General features: G+C 59.0%; 2 protein-coding genes across 2 annotated transcripts in view; one reads left to right on the top strand and one right to left on the bottom strand.

The window, feature by feature from the left end:
• PIMREG (PICALM interacting mitotic regulator) overlaps window positions 1-20,246 on the bottom strand; it is a 94,652-nt gene that overhangs the window by 40,900 nt on the left and 33,506 nt on the right. The gene's annotated exons all lie outside the window — the stretch shown is intronic.
• The window catches only part of PITPNM3 (PITPNM family member 3), an 85,323-nt gene that overhangs the window by 36,100 nt on the left and 28,977 nt on the right, over window positions 1-20,246 (top strand). Inside the window, exons 5-6 of the mRNA XM_081806016.1 lie at window positions 5,439-5,546; window positions 17,661-17,708. Of these exons, the coding sequence (XP_081662142.1) occupies window positions 5,439-5,546; window positions 17,661-17,708 (156 nt within the window). The remainder of the gene's footprint in view (window positions 1-5,438; window positions 5,547-17,660; window positions 17,709-20,246) is intronic.

The following is a 20,246-nucleotide window of genomic DNA, read 5'->3' as shown; positions in this document are numbered from 1 at the left end:
ACGAGCCCGCGGGGAACCACTGTGTGACTCTGCCATGAGCCCGCGGGGAACCACGGCGTGACGCCGCCACGAGCCCGCGGGGAACCACGGCGTGACGCCGCCACGAGCCCGCGGGGAACCATGGCGTGACGCCGCCACGAGCCCGCGGGGAACCACGGTGTGACGCTGCCACGCACCCATGAGGACGATGCTGCCCCACACCTGTTACCTCGACTGACCCGGATGCAGAGGAGTTGGGACATGCAAGCTGCTGGAGGGCGCGGCCGTGGTACAGCCACGTGGGGGTGGGTTCTAGCTCTTCTGCACTCGTGGTCATTGCTGCCCCAGGCGCCGGCCCTCTCGTGGCCAGGTGTGTACCCAGGACGAAGGAGAGGGCGCGTCCACCCGTGAGCCTGCGCAGCGGCTGTATGTGCTGCTGCCAAACCTAAAACGGCCCAGACGCACAGCGGCGGGTGAGTGCACGCACACACGTGGGGCATCCGTGTGGGGAGACACGGCTCGGCCTTGAGGAGGAACCGGCCAGGAGTGCAGGCACTGGGGGGCCTCCGAGTGGGAGCAGGTGGGTGGACAGAGGGCGTTGGGGACCGTGACCCCAGGTACTCAGAACGCCAGAGTGTGCCATGTCTAGTGCAGGAGCAGGCCGGTGGCCTGGGGCCCGGAAGGAGGGATTCGAGGGGGCCGGAGAAGACTCTGGGGGTGATGGTTTCATGGATGTCCACGTGCTGGAACTTTCCAAGTTGTCCTTTTAAATATGTGTCGTTTACCGAGGTCAGTTCTACCTCAGTGACGCTGTTAAAAGTAGAGGAAACCCCCCACGTGATCTAAGGGAATGCGGTGGGGTGAGCAGGTGGGCAGGAGGCCCGCGCCTTTTTCCCTGGAGATGCTTGCTTTCTCTAGACCCCTCTCCTGACATCTAGACAACAGCCTGCACCTCACTATGAACTTGCACAAGCAGGCCCAGCCTCAGCGGTTGCAGGGTTGTGCGCTGGAAGGCTGGGGGTGCAGCTGGGGTGGCTGGGGGGGTGCAGCCAGGGCGGCTAGGGGGCGTGCAGCTGGAGCAGCTGAGGGTGCAGCTGGGGCGGCTGGGGGCATGCAGCCGGGGCGGCTGGGGGCATGCAGCCAGGGCGGCTGGGGGTGCAGCTGGAGCGGCTGAGGGTGCAGCCGGGACAGCTGGGGGTGCAGCCGGGGCGGCTGGGGGCATGCAGCTGGGGCAGCTGAGGGGGCAGCTGGGGGGTTGCAGCCGGGGTTTGTTTTCAGGACACACCTGGCCTGGGTAGCCTGATGGGGAGCACAGCCGAGCCCCCTCCGGGTGGGACGTTGGAGGTTTCTGCCACAGCCACGTCTTCTGTCTCCTCTGCTCTCTGTTGTCCCTGTGCCCAGCACCAGCAGACTCCCTGCTCCCCTCCTGGCAGGAGGCTGGGCCCGAGAGCTGCATTCAGTCTTGCGGACACCCAGCTCCTTGCTCCAATCCCTGGCTTCTCACGGTGAAGGGGATGGGATAACCATTGCATTTAACTGACCACGGTGGGTCTCGTGGAGAATGTGGGCACAGCTCTATCTGGGTTTTCCTGTGGGGGCACAGCCTCCAGTGGGAGGGAAGGTAGTGGACGGAGGTGCAGGCCGCCTGGACAGAGGTTGGGCCGGTGACTGGCCAGTGTCTGACCCCAGCCGAGCCTCTGGGGCCCGGGCCCTTGTGTTACACAGGGCAGGGGTGGGGTCGTTGGTCTCAGGGATGAGTGGGACGCTGTGCCATGGGGGAGGCAAAGGGGCCCTCACAGAAGCAAACCACAGGTGTACTCCTGACCCCGGCCCTGCCTCTCATCCAGGCGTGGGAGAGGGGAAACAAGGGCCACGGAGCTGCCCCGAGGTGTCTGGGATGGGCTGAGTGGGGCCCCTGTGAGGGCCGTGGTGGGGGCAGCGGCACGTAGCACCAGGGAAGGTGTGCAGTCTTGAACCCAGAGGCCCTGGGGCCGGGCTCATCTAGGTCCTGGGAGATTGGTGCCGGGTGCAGGGGTGACGGGCGGCGTTGGGCCCGTGACTGCAGAAGGTGACACGTCCTCGGCTCCGTGAGCTGGAGGTGGAGGCTCCCTGTGCGGGACAAGGAGTCTCGCTGCTCTGAAGTCCTGGCCCTGGGTCAGGGTCCCAGTCCGTCCGGGGTCAGGGCTGGGGTTGTGGTGCCAGCACCGAGTCTGGGCAGGGACTGGGGCTCCGTGGGGGTGAAGCAGGTGCAAAACCGTCCGCCCCAGAGGTCACTGGGGGTGAGGACTAGCATGCAGGGAGCAGCCTCCGGAAATCAAAATGCGAAATCAATAACCAGGGCATTCATCCAACCAGCCCTTCGTGGCCTCCGTGGGCCCTGCCAGGAGGCACATACCACAGTGAGGGGATGCAGAGCCAACAGAGCGGCACGAGAGCCCTGGTGTGTGTGCACGCGTGTGTGTCCTCTCGGGGAGGAGCCCACTGTTGGCAGAGTAAATGCCCCGGCTGAGTGTTGAGAGCAGGCGGAGGGGAGGCCCAGGGAGGGGGAGAAAGCGGGTCGAGGGGTGGGTGGGGGCAGAGAGCGCGAGAAGGCCATGGAAGATTCCAGAAAGCAGAGTGAGGGAGGGCGGCTCCCCAGGAGTGAACCAGGGGTTGTTGAGAGAGAGACCCAGACGGAGAAGGACGAACACAAGAAGGACCCACGGGGACGGAGAGGTCCTGAGCCCAGAGAGTGAGTGAGCAGGAGCGGAGCACATGGCCAGAGCGAGGCCTGCTGTGGGTGGTGGGGGACAGCGTGGCAGAGACTGCTGTAGCCTGAGAGGAATGGGGGGAGCCCTGGGGGGGCACAGGTGAGAGCTGAGCTGCATGGGGCGGGCCGACGCCAAGCACAGGGACACAGCGGCAAGTCTGTGAGGATGGTGCGCTTGCTGGAAAGAAGAGACAGACCAAGGGGCCGTGGACCAGGAGAGGAGGGGGCCTCTGCGCTGAGCCCTGGGACCCCGGGGGCTCTGACCGCCTCACACACAGCCCGGGGGGGCCGTGGACCAGGAGAGGAGGGGGCTTCCGTGTTGAGCCCTGGGGGCCCAGGGGCTCTGACCGCCTCGCACAAACCCCGGGGTGGGATCGTGGGCCAGGAGAGGAGGGGACCTCCGCGCTGAGCCCTGGGGCCCCGGGGGCTCTGACCGCCTCGCACACAGCCCGGGCGGTGCTCAAGCTCTGTGGAAGAAGCGGGACTCGGATGTGTAGACAAGTGATGCTGGATGCCCGGCCCTGGGCCAGGAGCCCTAGCTCACTGTCCTACTGCGTCAGAACGACCCACCGCTGTGTTTTCTCACAAAACTGGACTCCTGTGGGATGGGGGTCATGTCTCACGCCACACCCGGCTGGTGAGCAGTGAAGGTTGCACGAGCAGGTGAACAGCTGTGTGCTTGGGACACCGAGCCGGGAGACCAGGCCCTCAAGGTGGCCGCAGGCCGATCCTGCCTACACCGCCTGCCCCTCGGACGGGACGCCCCAGGGCAGACGGCAGCGGAGAGTCGGGGCAGTGTGCTGTTGTCTTCACGGGCTGTTCTCCAGGCCCGTGCTCTGCCCTGTGGTCGTCATGCCCGCAGACACCTTCCTGACCTCCTCTAACCCCAGGGCAGTCCCTGATGCCGCGATGCGGTTTGACAGTGAGAAAGACTGAGGTTCGTAAACACACGTTACCGTTCGAGGTCCGAAAGCCAGCAGATGGTGCGTCCAGGGTTGAAGAGAGTCCGTCGAACCCCAGAGCTGAGTTTTTAACCCCTTGGCAGTCCTGCTCCCCCAAGGGCAGTGCCACCTGACACTTTCTGACCGCACGTGGGCCCCTGCAGCTTTGCGCATTTAGGGTCTCATCCTTTGTCCTCAGGACAGCTTGCTGCGAAGGGCTGTGGAACCAGGGCCCCATGGAAGACATACGAGGACAGGAACAGCTGAGGGACACGTGGGGCAGGGTCTGGACTGGAATCCGGCCAGGGGTCTGCCCAGAGCACAGCGCTGCCTACAGGAGTCGATGTGTGCCCGGATGGAGCGCACCCACGTGGGGAATGGTCAGGGCATACGTGTGGCGCCTGGCTGGGGGGCTGGGCAGCCGACACAGGATGTCCAGGGCAGCCCGTCGGGACTGGAGGGCTCTTGAAACAGTGCACCTGGGTTTAAATCGTGGGTCTAGCCGGTGGCCTTGGGCAAGGTCCTGAACTGCTCTGAGCTTTGCTTCCGAGTCTATAGAACGGAAGTGATAATGATCGTTACCTTTGGGGGATTGTTAGGAGGATCAAGTGGGGGGATGTTTGTGAAGCACTTAAACGGTCTCAGTGCAGAGTGAGCATTTGTAAACGTGGTTGAACACATCAGCTGGGCGAATTCGCCAGGCAGGAGCATGTGTCCCAGCAGGAAGTGGGGGCGGGAATGGTCAGAACTCTGGACAGCTCCCCACGCTCCCGCTCCGCCATATTGGCACCATCTTGGGCGGAGAAATGGGTCTTGTCCCCCGTTTCACGGCTGTCATGAGCTTGAGGGTTCTCCTCACCGGCCCGTTAATGTCTACCCACAGCGCTCTTCGCCAGGAAGGCCCATCCCTTTGACAGCAGGGCCAGCGGATGCCTGTGGGTTTGTTCTAGAGGAAATGCCCCTCTCTGGGACAGGGGACTGCACCAGATGACGTGGGGGACCCAGGGGCCTGTGCTCAGTGTGGTTGGGGAATATGGCCCCACTGACTCCTTCGGAGCAATCCCTGAGCCCTTTGGGGAAGGGCACAGATGGGGACGGGGTTGAGGGGGCCGTTGGGGAGGATGGAGGCATTACTGGGTTCTTAAGGTAGACGTGAGAGCCAAGAGGGTTCTGTAAAGCTCAAGGCTTGCTCAGAGCCAGATGTCTTCTGCTCTCCCAGGTACAGCAGAGCTGCTCCTGCCCCACTCAAACCCCAAGTACCGGTGGCAACCCCCTTCTCACGTGGAGGAATAACCTTACTGTCTTTATCAACCAGCACTCCCTATGCATTGAGACCTTTACCCCATTACCTCATTGAATCCTCACGGCAGCTCTGCGGGCTGGACCTTGCCACACCCATTTTTCTGATGGGAAAACTGAGGCTCGGAGAAGTCAAGTAACTTACCCAAAGAAAAACCGCGAGCTAGGGGCATGGCTTTCCTTTTCCTTCAGACACACTTCCTTTCAGGAAATACCACTCTTGTGGCAGGAATGGAGACACGAATGGGGTTTTCAGCCCCTCTCGTTGCCGTCCCCTCATTCCTTTCTTTGGCCGCAGCCTGTGGGGGCCCCATAGGGCTCAGCAGCAATGCCTGCTCACGGTGGAAGCTTCCGGAAGGTGTCATGGATGTCCACAAACACAGACCTTCAGTGGCGGGAGTCGGCCTCCGTGGGTAGGGTCCCCTGGACACAGCCCGCGTGCTCACGCCCGGCTCTGCTTCCGCCCACAGAGGAGGTGGCTGAAGGGAAGAACGCCATCCTCATCGGGATGAGCCAGTGGAATTCCAACGACCTGGCGGAGCAGATGGAGACCATGGGGAAGCTGGAGGAGCATCAGGGTGAGCCTCTGCTTCTGGGTGCCTGGGGCGTGTGCAGGAGCGTGCTGCCGGGGGGCCGGAGTGTGGGCAACCGCGGCTAGAACGCGGGTCTTCTAGAGGAGTCTCGCTTCTCTCTGGGCGCCTCCCCTGTTTGAATCTACGGTCCCTGAACGTTGTGCCCTGCAGGGACCCCCATTGGCTCTCGTGCGGGGCTTTCTGTGCGGAGCAGCTGAGCTTCCGTTGTCCATGGGATGACCACCCGGGGGCACGCGTTCCTAGGGGCAGGGGGCGGGGGCCACGCTCCTTGGACAGCCAGGCCTGTGGTGTGGGCAGAGCTGGTTAAGCTGGGGTGGCAGGAGAGGTACCTCTGGGAAGGAACCGGAAAGGGGAGCAGGGTGGACTGTAACCTCCAGCGGCTGAGTGGTTGCAGAAGGGTGTGCGGCTGGGGATTAATCCACGAGGCTTTTCGTGGAGGCCAGCTGGGCCAGGAGCTTATCAACAGAGCAGGCCCATCCTCTCGGGCATCCTGCCCATTTGGCCATTTCGCATCACTAACCGAATGTTTGTTGACCACCTACTGTGTTGTTCGGGAGGCAGAACCAAGGTGCCTCACCTGGGGCCGCTGCTTTGTGATGGTGACTCAGGACAAGACAAGATGTAAGGGGTCAGGCTTGGGCGGAGGGTCTCTGGGCCCAGGGGGAGAGGGGTCAGGGAAGCCAGGCTTTGAGGGGCAGGGAAGGCCGTATAATCAGAGAGGCGCTGTGTTGGATTAAGGTCACTCGGGAACGAGTTGGGGATCTAGAACCCCGCAGGGGGTCCAGGGTGCTCACTGCGTATGTGTTGTCCCCAGGCTAGTTTTCCCCGTCCCTCCTCCCACCCCATATAGCACCTCTTCCTGATTTCTCGTCATTCCTCACTCACGGGCTGGGCGCTCCGTGAGATGGTCCTGGCCCAGCCCAAGAGAAGGGCCGTCTTGCTGGCGGCCGACTCGGTGCTGGCGTCTCGCCCGTAGCCGCTTCCCTCGAGCCCCTTCCGCCCCCTTGGCTTGGAGCTCTCCCCATGCCCAAGAGCCGTCCTGAGGAAAGGACACACCAGGGGTGCTGTTCATTCTACAGAGGAAGAACCCAAGGCTCACGGAAGCTGTGTCTTGCCCGAGGTCCTCGAGCTGGTGCAGCATGGTGCTCAGATCGTCCTGTCCTGATCCCCAGCTGGACCGAGGCAGGGTTCAGGGCCTCTGCAGAGTAGTCAGGTCGTAACAGAAAGGCCCTGGGCTACTGGCATGTTCCCAGGAAGGGCAGGCCCGAGTCTGGTCCCCAGGGCTCGTCCAGAGGCAACACCCCCATTGTCACAGCTGCGCATTTGCAGACGGACCCTTGGCCCGCTCTTGCCTTCACCCCAAACCCTGGAGGGGCCCAGAAGGGGTCACAGGTTCCTGCCGCTTCCCCAGGACAGTGCTCAGTAGCCATAAGACAAGCCCAGACTTGCACTCAGGGCCCATCTGGCCATCCTCTTCCCACCCCGCCCCCTGGTACCCCGAGAATGTGACTCAGCACAGTGGGAGCTGGGGAGGGGCGAGGAGAGGAGCCGGGAGGGCAGGGGGAGGGAAGCGGAGGGAGAGCTTGGGGCACTCTCCATGCACGAACTTGGCTCTGTGGGCCAGGCAAGCTCACGGTACCTCTGGTACCTCTGTTTCTTCGTGGGCAGAGCGGGGCTAGTACGAGTGTTGTGAGGATTGAGTCAGGACTTGCCAAGTGCGTTCCGTCCCGGGTCATCATAAGCCCGGGACGAGTGCGTTCTGGCAAGCACCTGGCGGGCTCGCTGGGAGGGGTGCATTGGGTCAGGGCTATGATGCTGATGCTATTTCCTCCCCGTGGGCAGTGGGGAGCAGGGGGAAGCAGGGGAGGGTGAGGAGAGGGAACCTGCTGTGTCTCCAGCCCCTGGGGACGGTGTGATTCATCCACAGAGCAGAACACACGCATTCATTTCACCGGCCAGCCGTTAGTCAGCCACACACGGGTTGCCCCCGTGCTCAGTGTGGGCACGGCCTCCGGCAGCCAAGGAGGAGCAGGGTCCTGGCCACGGTCATCCCGTGCAGGAGGACGTGGAGCGTGGGGCCTCGGGAGGGAGACCCGGGCATGACTCTGGGCGGCAGAAGCCCTGAGGACGCTTCAGGAGAAGGCTGCCCTCGAAACCAGCCTGGGCAGTCTCCACCGCCCTCAGTGGTGAGTCCAAGTCCGTCTCAGCCATGACCTCTGCCTGGGGCTCCTGAGTCAGCTGTTCGGTAGCCTCCTGCCTGGCTCTGCCCAGACGCCTGAAGCCGCTTCGCGCTCTCACGTTCTCCGCATTCCTGACAGCACGTGATGTATAATATATACGATATACACACAATCTGTACTATATAATAAGACCTAACAGATACTATGTACACACACTCTGTATATAACATATAATACAATGTATTCACATATCTATATACAGTGCAGTGTATGTAATACGTGCATATTTGTGTGTATACACACACACACACACATTCTCTTTTTATTATTTCTTGAGGTGTTTCTTTCTCTCTCTCCCCTTCCAGACTTACCTTAGAGACATGCCAGACCTGGGTCTCACCTTGCCTGTCCTATTCTTATTTCTTGGTCCTTGCTGGGCTCTAGAAATGTTCCTCGGCTCTAACCCCATCCGTAGCTCACCGGTCCTGTCTTCTCCAGTTGTTGCCATTCCTTTGCTCAGCTCTTCTGTGGAGTTTGTTGTTTTTTTTTCTTTTTTAAGCAATCATCTTTTCATTTTCGTGCCCTCTGGTTTTTTTCCGTAACAACCTGATATATATCATAGGTGCCATGGACTCATTCTGTGCTTTGTAAGGTCTCTATCTTCCTGTTCTTTTAAGTTTCAGAGTCTCCTGGTGGGTTAGAAGTGGATGGAAATAGACCCCACGCACCTCAGTGTGGGCTAATTAGCCAGAGATCCCTAAGTGAGATTATGACACAGAACAGGAGCGAGCTTGAGTCCAGTGATCTTGGGAAGCACAGGGCTGCCATTATTAACATTGTCCAAGGAAAGCAGGTCCTGCCAAGTTCCTTTTAAAATTGAGACATAATTCACATACCATACAATCCCCCCTCTTAAAGTGTATACAATTCAATGCTTTCTTTATATTTTGTATATTCATGAATCTGAGCAACCATCACCACTACCTAATTCCTGAACATTTCATCTCCCCAAAAAGAAATCCCATACCTGTCAGCAGTCACTCCCCATTTTTCCCTCCTCAAAACCCTCGAATTTCATATAAATGGAATCCAACAATATGTGGCCTTTTGTATTTGCTGTCTGCCTTAGCATCGTGTTTCTGAGACTCATCCGTGCTGTGGCATGAACCAGAATGTCATTCCATTTTATGGCTGAATAATAGTTCCACATACTGTTCATGCATTCATCAGCTGGTGGACATTTGGGTTGTTTCCACTTTTTTACTGTTATGAGTAACACTGCTGTAAGTGTTCATGTACAGGTTTTTGTGGGGACACACTTCCAGTTCTCTTGGGCACACACCCATGACTGGGAGTGCTGGGCTGCTACGTTCCCTTCCCACCGGTGTTGTACCAGAGTTCAGACTAATCCACGTTCTTGTCAACACTTGTCATTGTCTATTGTTTGATTATAGCCATGCTAGTGGGTGCGACGTGGCATATGATTATGGTTTGGATTTGCATTCCCCTAATGACGGATGATGATAAGCATACGTTCATGTGCTTATTCATTGTTGTTCATCTTCTTTGAAGAAATGTCTACTCAAATCCTTTGCCCATTTTAAAATCAGGTTGTTTGTCTTTCTCTTGTTGAATTGTAAGTGTTCTTTATATATTGTGGATACTAGACCCTTATCAGTTATATGATTTACAAATATCTTCTCCCATTCTATGGGTGTCTTTTCACTTTCTTGATAATACCTTTTAGAGTGCAAATTTTAAAAATTCTGATGAAGTCCAATTTATCTATTTTTGCTTTTATTGTTTCTGTGTTTGAGGCCATATCTAAGAAACCATCAACTAATACAAAGTCATGAAGATTTACCTTTTGTTTTTCCTTAAGAGTTTTATAGTTTTAGCTCTTACATTTAGGTCTTTGATCCACTTTGAGTTCATTTTTATGTAGAGTGTGAGGTAGGGGCAACTTCATTGTTTTGCCTGTGGGTAACCAGTTGTACTGGAACCATTTATTGGAAAGACAGTTCTTTTTTTTTTTTTTTTAAGATTTCATTTATTTATTTGAGAGAGAGCAAGAGCGAGAGAGAGAAAGCATGAGTAGAGGGGAGGGATAGAGGCAGACTCCCCACTGAGCAGGGAGCCAGATATGGGGCTTGATCCCAGGACCCTGGGATCCTGACCTGAGACCAAAGCAGATGCTTCACCGAATGAGCCACCCAGGCGCCCTGGAAAGACAATTCTTGAATTGTCTTGGCCTCCTTGTCAATTGATCAGGAACATATGGATTTATATCTGGACTCTCAATTCTATTCCACGGCTATGTGTGTACTCTGAGGCCAGCACCACATCATCTTGATTACTGTGCCCTTGTAGTAAGTTTGACATCAGGAAGCAGGAGTCCATGTGTTTTGCTCTTTTTTGCAAGTTTGTTTTGACTATTCTGTATTCCTTGTATTGCCATGTGAATTTTAGAATCAGTGTCTCAATTTCTGCAAAAAAAACCCAGCGGGAATTTTAATAGGGGTTGTGTTGAATCTGTAAATCAGTTTGGGGAGTATCACCATCTTAATTTTAGTCTTCCAATCGATGAACATGGGATGTCTTTCTGTTTCTTTAGTTCTTTAATTTCGTTCAGTGATGTTTTGTAGTTTTCAGGGTACAAGTCTCGCACTTGTTTTGTTAAGTTTATTCCAAAATATTCTATTCTTTTTGATTTGATTGTAACTGGATTATTTTCTTAATTTCATTTATGGATTATTTGCAAGTATGTAGAAATACAATTGATTTTAGTGTATAATCTTGTATCCTGCAACTTTGCTGAAATCATTTATTAGGTTTATTTTTGGGGGAGGATTCCTTAGGATTTTCTATATACAAGATCATGTCATCTCCAAACAGGTAGTTTTACTTCTTCCTTTCCAACCTGGATGCCTTTTATTTCCTTTTCTTGCTTGAATTCCCTGGCTAGATTCTCCAATATAATACTGAATAGAAATGGTGAGAGCTGACATCTTGTCTTGTTCCCAATCTTCAGTGGAGTTTTGGTCTTCCTCTGTTAAATATGATGCTAGCTGGGTTTTTTTTTTTTTTGTAGTTGTCATTTACCTGGTTGAGGAAGTTCCTTCTGATTCTGGGTTGGATCAGTGCTTTTATCATGAAAGGGTGTTGAGTTTTGCCAAATGCTTTTTCTGCATCTATTGAGATGATCCTGTGGGTTTTGTCCTGTTTTCTATTATTATGATTGATTTTCATATGTATTCCTGGGCTATATTCCACTTGGTCCTTGCCATGTTGCTAATCTTTTATGCTCAGAGTTTGCATATGTCTTTCAGAATTATTTATACTAACAGTCTATGAGCTATCACGTAAGGGACTGCTTACAGTCTTGTTTTAGGAACAAATGGTGTCATCAAGACCACATTCTTATTGACAGGAGGGAAGCAGGCACTGCCCAGGTGTCCCCAACCACCTTCTCTGCCTTTGCCTTTCCAGAGAGCTATTTTATTTTCCCCATCGTTCCTCTCAGACTCTGGCTTATGACCTGTGTCTAGATAATGTTCTCAAAGAGTGGTCCCTGGACCAACAGCATCAGCATCACTTGGACACTTGTCAGAAATGTGAATTTTGGAGCCCCCTCCCAGACTCACTGAATGTGTTTTAACTACCCTTTAGGTCCTTATGGCGATTGTTGAAATCTGAGGGCCATTCATTATGATGCCACTAGCTGGCCAAGGGGTCCGCAGATCCATTTTCCTGGACTCGCCTCCCTCAGTCACTGAGTTTGGCATCTTTCTTCCACACTGTCAGTTTTCCTGTGATATTGGATGATACTGTCTGTGAATCTGACTTAGTAGTCGCACTTCCCCCTATCCCAGCCTATTGCTGGGTGATGTGATGTGTCTGTTTATTGCAAACAACTGTCATCTAATTATCGGGGAGGGTAGAACATGCTCCTGGCTGATATTAGCTTCTGGTTTATTCTTCTTGGTATTTTTAGCTTCCCAGGGTGTCCCATTCCTCAAATGTTCAGCCTTTCCCACACCTGAAGGCAGATGCCTCTGCTCGGTACAAGCGGGTATTGGGAGGAGGATGAGCATGCCCAGGCAGGTGCAAAAGCTTCCTTTGCTCCTGGGTTTTCCATCGAGGAGCCTGCTCTCCCCCCGAGCTGCCCCACCTTTGGCCACAGGCCTTCCTTCCTCTGCAGGATGCAGGTCATGGCTTCCTCTCTCCTCAGTCGGCGTTAGGGACGTTTGACCTTCGAAGTCATACGAAGCTCCACGCTGACAAGGGTCTCACACTTGATTTTATGCTCTGCTGTTGCCATCTTAAAATTCTTAGTACTTTCGAGCAAAGGTCCCCACGTTTTCATTTTGTGTGGGCTCTGCAAACCCTGTCACCAGCCCTATCTCCCCCCATCCGTTCTCTCTGCTGTCCACCTCTTGGTGGACTTGGCCTGACAATGTCTGGTCTGCCAAGGACACCCCCTTCTTATTTTATAGTACCACTAAAGACCAATTCCTAGGAAAATATTTGGTGTCATTTTCTAGGGATTTGGGGCAGGAGAAAAAGCCTGGATCATGTTATCTGTTTACCATTTCTGTTCAGCCCCAGTGTTCTGTAAACCCAGTGACTTCATTCTGCGATGAGGCCGGCACGTGGGTTTTCCTTGTCTGAGGAGTGAAGGGTAAATCCCCCAGCCGGGCACGGAGGCCATCAGTGAGCTTCGCACCCTCCCTTCAGCCGATGTAATTGTCCGGGGTTGGTAAGCTCACCATGGTCGCAGGAATCAAACAGCCGTGGCCGGCTCCCACCACGGATTGTAGGGGGCTGTCAGACCGATCCCAAGGCTGTCTTCCATTCTGTAGTCCTCACTTCTAGGCCATGCTCCCCCTCCTCTCCTGCTCATCCGGTGCTCTAGCCAAAGCTGCCAGGTGGCTGCTTGCTGACTGTGAGCACTTTCTCCGGGAGCCTTCCTGAGGCCCAGCCTCTCCCAGACCGCCTCCGCCCTGCCCCGTATGGCTTAGGGGGGCTGTTGTGTGCAGTGCCAACCAGCCTGCTGCGTACAGCCCTGCCTCTCCGGACCCGAAGCAGGGAGGGGCTCACGGCACATTCATGCCTTCCCTCCCTCTCTGTGCATTCGGCTCACGCATGCTGGTACTCACTCCGTGCTGGGGTGAGTTGGGGACATGCTGACGGCTGCAGAGGGGTGGGCAGACACAGCCCAGTGGGCTGACCCCTCACAACAGTGGGGTCCGTGGGACATGGAGCGTGAGCAGGGACATGCAGGGCCAGGAGGCCTTGCTGGGCTCTGGACAGACCCAGGAGGGGGCCCCAGGCGGGCAGAAGGAGCCGCAGGTGCAGAGATGCAGAGGAGGGATGAGCAGCAAGGAGATGGGGGAAGCACACAGGGTTCCTCTTGCCTGAAGTCAGGGTGCGAGGTGTGGGGCTGGGGACAGTGAGCGGTGGGGAGGGGACGCTGAAGCTGAAGGCCTGGGATGGGAAGGAGTCCGGGCCGTCCCGGGGGTGCTCTGGGGATCCATGGGGTAGTTCAAGCAGGAGCACTTTCTAGAAAGTTCATTCTGGAAGCCAACAAGAAGGCTATAGGAGGGCCTGGGAATGTGTGCAGGGGTGCAGGGGGCCGGGTGAGAGGTCATGAGGGAGTCCTGACCCTGCCGCTCAGCAGACGCTAGAGGCTCCATGTGCGGGGGGCGCCCTGAGCAGGAGGGTGGGGGTCTTTCTCTCAGCTCTGCTTCCAGGGTGGCTGACAAAGCCCAGGGCGTCAGCTCTGCCCTCCTGGCTGCCGCGGGGGAAGGGCGCCTAGCGCCTTCCTCCCCAAGGCCCCGGCTGTCCGAATGCTTCCCCGCCTCCGTGAGGCAGGTGTGTGGTGGAAACACTTCTCTCCATCCCGGGGGGGAGGGGGGGCTGGTTTGTTGGAAGGGGGTGGGGAGGGGAAACCGCATCTGTGGGGAGGAGACGGGGCCCTGCACTGCGTTCCGCCCACTGCACGGCCCGTCCTGTCTGCTGGGGCTTCCAGCAATTTGCAAACTGGAGAAGGCTGGGACAGAGGTGTGGCCGTGCGGCCAAGTGGGGTCTCCTTGGGCAGCGAGAGCCGAGCTGCTTCGTCGTCCTCCTCTGAGGAGCCTGCCCGGCAGGAAGGGCAGAAGCCGGGGCTCAGCCCTGCCAGGGAAGAGGGAGGGCTCCAGGCTTTACCTCCTCCCGCGGCCGGTTCCTTCCTGCCCCGTGGTCGGATCCGTGGCCTCTCCAGGCCCCTTGACGCCCGGCTCAGGCTTCACCACGGGAGACACCAGCATCGGGCAGCCCAGCCTCCCTGAGGACACCCCCTCGCCCGGAGGAAGCACCGTCCACACTGCCTGAGCCATCCCAGGAGCCCCCACGGGGCAGGGGTCATGGGATGGGGCAGGGGTCATGGGACGAGCCCCCGGCAGACCGGGGTGTCTGGAGGGGCCAGATGTAAACATTGGGTACCGACTTTACCCTTCTGAGCCGAAGCTCGGTGATCGAGCAGGTGGGGACGCAGTAGGCAAGCCATAAAGCCACGGTCCTGGGGCTGGCTCTGCCTTCCCTCCTGACCTCCCTCCTCCCAGGCGACCCATGTGTGTCCTGGGGACACTGGCTTGCAGGGACCCCCCTCCTGGCTTCCTCCAGCTCTGCACCCTTGCTCCCCGGCCCCCGGCTTCTGCAGCCCCGCTCCACCTCCCTACCCGGCATTACGGCCACTGAAATCCTGCCCGGGATACAAGTCCTGCTCCGTTTCTGGTAATGAAAGTGTTTTATGGTGTCAGTGGCTCAGAAACTGCCCAGGCGAGTCACCCCTAGGGCCTGGTGCGAGAACAGGACGGTCGTGAGTCAGACCGGCCTGTCCCTCAGCTCCGTGCCCTCGCACATAGTAGGTGCCCAGGGGACGCCCCTGCGTGTGTGCTGTGCTCAGGGCTTGCCGCCAAAGCTTTGAAGGGCCCTGGGTCGGGGGCCAGTGTTCCCAGATCTGAGTAATTTTATCTTCAAACCTGTGTTTTGTAAGTGCAGCCGGGTGGGATGGGGAGAGAACGTGCACTGGGGCTGCCTCCCGCCCCCTCCCTGTCTCCCTGGATGTCTCCTCCCCTGCACCTGCCCACGGGGCCTGGGTGGGGGAGGGCCGGGATCAGGGGCACGTTCCCCAGGGCGTCTCAGGGCAGAGCAGCCGTCCAAAGTACTGGCTTTGGGCTCTGCCTCTCCGGGACTCGGTTTCCTCCCCGGGAAATGGGCCTCCCGCCCAGGCCAGGCTCTGCCACAGCCCCGGGATTCCTTGGACGCGGCGCAGGGGGCACCGTCTAATCGTGGCTGTGCCACACACGTCCCCGGGGCCCCTGGGTGGGAATGAGTCCCCCCTGGGCCTCCCGTGTCCCCCCCCAGCCCCTCCCTCCACTCTGGGCATGTGGAAGGCGGGAGGGTCTTAATCTCCACGCTGGGCCCCGTGATTCTGGGAGGCGGGAGCTGACGTCCCCGTGGGCCTGATGGGGCTCAGACGGGACGCCGGTCTCCGCCTGACCTGCGGGCCTGGCAGTGGTCTTCCTCTCTCCTGCGGCATCTGCAGGCTCAGCATGGGGAAGCCGCCACTGTGGCCGCCTTGTCATGCTGCAAGCGGGCTCCTCTGTGAGGCCGGGCCCCTGCGCTCGCCTGACCTCCCTCGCACCCAGGCTCTGGCCTGAGCCCCACACAGCGTGACCGTGACTCTGTCTCTCGTCCTCTGCCCGCGATCCTGACAGACACGGGGACACATCCTGCCCCAGTCGCTGGGAGTCGGGAAGCAGATAGGACCCACTTGCTGAGCGCTCGCCGCGTGCCTGGCTGTGTGCTCAGGGCTTTCCACGCATGAACGCCCCCTGAGGTGGGCAGCACCAGCTCCCCAGGTTATGGGGTGGAGACTGAGGCACGCGGAGTGACCTGCCCAGGGGCCACGTACTAGCACAGGAGGGCCCAGTGTCTGCATACAGGTGTTTGCACCTGAGTGTGCATGGGGACCCGAGAGCTTGGGCCACCGTGCTAGAACGAGGCCCAGAGAGGGAGGGTGACCTGCCTTAGGTCACACAGCGAGAGCGAGTCAGTGGGAGCCCGCGCCCAGCTCTGCGGCTCCCCTCTCTGGTCCTGGCAGCCTCTGTGAGCACTCAGGTCCAGGCCTCGGAGGGGAGGGAGGCGGTGGACTGGGCCTCCCTGAGGACCTGAGCTGAGGAGGCGGCCCTGGCGGGCAGGGGGAGGGGCTGCAGGTGCTCTGGGGCGCTTCACTCGCGGGGAGGCAGCTCCAGGCTGCCGTCAGCCCCTGGATGGTTGGCGGGAGGTGCAGGGTTTCCCAGCTGAGCTTCCTTGCGTTCTGCAGGGCAGGGAAGAGTCACTTTGCCTGGAAAGGGCGTTCTGGGCTTTGAACCACGCCTTCGAGAATGGGGGTCTTTGGGGACGCGGCAGACACCTTTGCTTCAGGGAACTGACCTGCTCAGGAGGCTGCGATCTGTGGGCACGGTCCTGCCCCAGGGACCTGGAGCTGCCACCTCACTCCCCAAGCCCTGGTCGGGCCACTTCTCTGCCGTCCCTCAGCTGGTCCAGACGCAGAGAGGGCAGAGCCGAGGGCCGTTCGGCTGGTGGGCTAGATGTGAGCGCTGACCGCCTGGGCCCCCGTGAGCTGGGGCCTGGCCGGCTGGGTCTGGGGGCTCCTGGGGCCTCTGGCTTGGTCTCCTTTCTGAGCGATCCCGTGAGGAGCAGTGGGCTCGAGGGAGGGAGCCGGCCTCTGCTGACCCCGGCCCTGTGCTGGCCGTTGGGGTGGGAGAAGCCTGAGCAGGCGCCCAGGGGCCGCTTTCCCGAGAGGCTTGCTTGCCAGGCTCAGGCTGCGATGAAGGGGAGCCGCTGTGGGCCCACGGGCGGGAGAGTGGCCTGGGCAGAGCGCGCGTCCAGGCGTGAGTCTGGTGACCGGAGGCGGAGGCTGAGCTCTGGCAAGCACCCACCCTTCCCTGCCGTGGACCCGGCTTCCCCTCCGTGGCTGTGTGATTTCAGGGAAGTCACTAAAAATGCACAAAGAGCTTCAACCCCAGAGATGTTGGTTGTGGGCGTAAGTACGATGGCGGGATTTCGCATCTTCCCTCCAGCATGGTCGTTTTAAAGTCAGCCATGATCTATCCCCTGCAGAACGTTCTTCTCACGCCCTGGGAGGATGTTCACAGGTGTTGTGACTTGGTTGGGGAATCGCTTATGCTCGAACGTGAGGTACAGAAAGTGTATTTTGTGCTTCATTGTGGTCTGCGATGCCTTCCGGGAGGCAGCTCGGGGACAGGTGACAGGGGCCCCGCCCGCCCTGCGGATGTGACCTCGGCAGGCCCCGACGATGCGTCTGGAAGAGCCTGGAAGGACGGGCGTGAGGGCATATCACCGGCTTTCTCTCTGTGACGGGATCATGAGATAACTTCTTCCTTCTTTATGTCTGTTAGTGTTTCCCACATTGTCAATGCAGAGTTTCTGTGACTTTCATAATTGCCGAGAACGGCTTCTCTTGGGTGGGGGAGGCTATTTCCATGGTCCACGGAGCTCGACCGGAGTCGCGCACATGGGGAGCGTGTGCGGCTGAGAAGCACTGTGCCAGGCGTGGGGACACCGGTGGACACTGTGGGGCCCAGGTCTCGGCGACAGACCCCACAGGACTTGGGGACCGACAGTGTGGGGATGGGGGAAGGGCCGGCGGCCCCCAGGCTGGGGGCAGAGGTGGTGCCTTGGCTGGGCCGGCAGAGGCCAGGCCCCATGATCCTGGCTCCCTGTGTTGTGGTGCAGGAGGGGACCTCTGCCCACCCCCAGCTCCGGGAGGGGCCCGGCAGCAGCCCCATGCGGCCCCCAGCGTCCACGACAGTGATGGGAGTCCACTCATGTGTCTTCTGTTTCTCTGCAGGAGACGGGAGCGCCCCGTGCACCTCCAGCGCCCTCCAGGAGAAGCAGCGTGAGTTAAGCCTGACCCCCCGGACGCTTGTCTCCCCCGGGTGGGTCCAGCCTCCTTGGGCCCAGGCCCCTCCCTGCCCTGTGAGCTGAGCTTGGGGTCCCGAGTTCCCACCTGCCGGGCAGCTCGGGGCGGTGGGCCAGGAGGCTGAGCCCAGCACAGCAGATGGGACCCCGCAAAGCCTCGTGTGTCGTTTGCCTGTGGGCAGAGGCAGGACGGGAACGGGGTGCAAAGCCTTCGAGCTTCTGAGACAAGGCTCTTTGGGTGACACAGACGCTGACCCTCCCCGCCCGCCCCCAAGTCCTCCTTGACCTTCACGTCTGTCCGATGGGGCTTCTCCGGGTTTCCCGCAGGGCCTGACCCAGGGACACTTGGGGGAGTGTCCGTGGGCAACACCATGATCTGAGGACGTCCTCCCTGGACGCTCGGGTGGACTTGGTGGGCTGTCTCAGCCACGTGTCCGCTGTTGGCAGTGTTGAGTTTCTCAGCAGGCTGGGGCCGGGGAGGGTCAAGGTGCAAGTTGGGGCTCAGAACCCCTGTCTTCCCTCTCCTGCTGTTTGGATCTGTGGTTGCAGCTTTGGGGGCTCAGCCCACACTGCCCACCCACCCCCCAGGCTCGTCCATCCCTCAGCTGCAGGAGGGTGTCTGCGTTCCCATGGTGGGGGCCAGTGCGGAGGAGGTGTTCCGCACGCAGGGGCAGGTGTGGACGAGGCCCGTCAGGGGCACCTCTGTCAGGGGCACCCCCAAAGCTCAGGCCACGAGTGTGCGGGGCTCAGCATGAGCGGGGCTGCGTCTGAATGTGCACCCAGATTTTAGCCTACAGAGGTGGCTGAGTGAAGACCTGGGGAGATCAATACATTCACATTTCCCAAGAGGAAGGGCCACAGGGAAGCGCCAGGTTTGGCCTGGGGCGGGGCAGAGAGCGGGGGTGCACGGCCTCCGGGTCGGATGGAGCATGGGGGTGCACGGCCCCGGAGCGGGGGACGGATGGAGCATGGGGCTACATAGCCTGGAGCCCAGGTAGTGTTTTCCACAGGAAAGGTGGCCATGGCTTAGGAGCGGCGACTCTGAGAAATGTGGGGGTGTCTGCAGTCCGTCCTAGGGGGATTCAGGGCAGGGGAGGGTTGGCTTGTGCGTGAAGGAGGCGGTTGGACCACGAGATTGGGTGTTTGCAGGTGGAAGGCTCGTTCATCTCTGGGAATTAGCCAGCCCCTGGAGGGCGTCTCTCCCGGCCTGTCCGCCCCCCCCCATGTCAGACCTCCCATCGCTGGGGGGGGTTGGCCACGTCCCTCAGCAAGGGAGGGAGGGCCCGCCTCAGAGGGAAAGCAGCGGGGCTGAACCCACGTCTGCCGCTTCTGGACCGGACTGAAAAAAACGTGTGTTTAAGAGGAAGCAAAGTCTCTTTGTTTTTAAGCCGTGGTTATAGATCTTCGTCGGAATTCTGTGCTGAAGGCTGTCCTGCAAGTCTGCGCCTTCAGGATCCTCTTCTTCAGGAAGGACGCGCGGGAACGTGGTGGCGGGACCGGTGGGCTGAGTCTAGCGCCAGCCTTTGGACGGCGAGACCTCCAGCACGGAACGCCCTTCCCCGGGCACGCGGCCCCTTGGCGGGCTGCTGTTTACCCGCTGGGCCACGCTGTCCACGGAGCTCGGCGCTCGGGCGCTCTTGCTTTTGAAATGACAGCGGTCGTCTGTGGCGCTTTGTTTGCTCGTGGTCCGGAATCGGCAGAGTGCAAGTCCGTGACGGTCGTGATGTGCTTTCCCGGCCCCGGCCTTCTTCCCTAAGCGCGGTCTTCTCGATTATTTCTACTCGGTTTTTGAAACCTCACTAGAAACAAAGTGGGGGCTGGGACGAGTTACCCGGGGTCAGGACTCAGAAAGTCCTGGGGCTGTTGCCACAGCCTCTCAGCTGGAAGGGAGCTGGGCCTGGGTTTGAGGCCTGTTCCTTCATTCCTTGCCGGGCTGCTCCGGGCGAGCTCCCTAACGTCTCTGAGCCTCCGTTTTCTCCGTTGTGGAGAGATGACCGTAAGGCCTACTTCCCAGGGTTGCTGAGGGGCGGAGGGGCCACACCTCCCACGTGGGACGCACTCATGGTTCCCATGTGTGGTTGGCTTTCCGACGAGCCTGGCCATGGGCACGCCTGGTGCAGGTGTGGAGATGCATCTCGGGACCGCACGCAGCTCTGTCTTTCCCAGGCTCTGCGGGTCCTGCAGCCGCTCAGCTGTCCCTGCTCAGAGCTGTGTCCGGGCCGGCTCCCCCGCGCGGGCGTGAGGCATCCTTCCTCCTCCTTGGGGACCGCGCCCACCTTCATCCTGCAGCTGCAGACGGCCTGGCAGCCCGCGGCCTCTGCCTGGGCCCGTTATTTGGACCCAGATTGTTCCGTTCAGGGAACCCAGGGAGCCTGGCGGTCCGAAGACAGGGGGCCCGGGACGCGTGCACGTGGAGTCTGCGGAGCCCCGTTAGCGCGGACGCTTTAGCGCTCTCTGGTTTTCCGTCGCTGTCTGTGCCTCCTGGTCTCCTCTGTCTGCCGAGTTCTCGCTGCTC

Source organism: Leptonychotes weddellii, chromosome 15, assembly GCF_054177405.1.
Source record: "Leptonychotes weddellii isolate Sample4059 chromosome 15, ASM5417740v2, whole genome shotgun sequence".
Classification (NCBI taxonomy): Eukaryota; Metazoa; Chordata; class Mammalia; order Carnivora; family Phocidae; genus Leptonychotes; species Leptonychotes weddellii.
The sequence above is the reverse complement of the archived record's forward strand: the minus strand, read 5'-3'. Positions and strand labels throughout refer to the sequence as shown.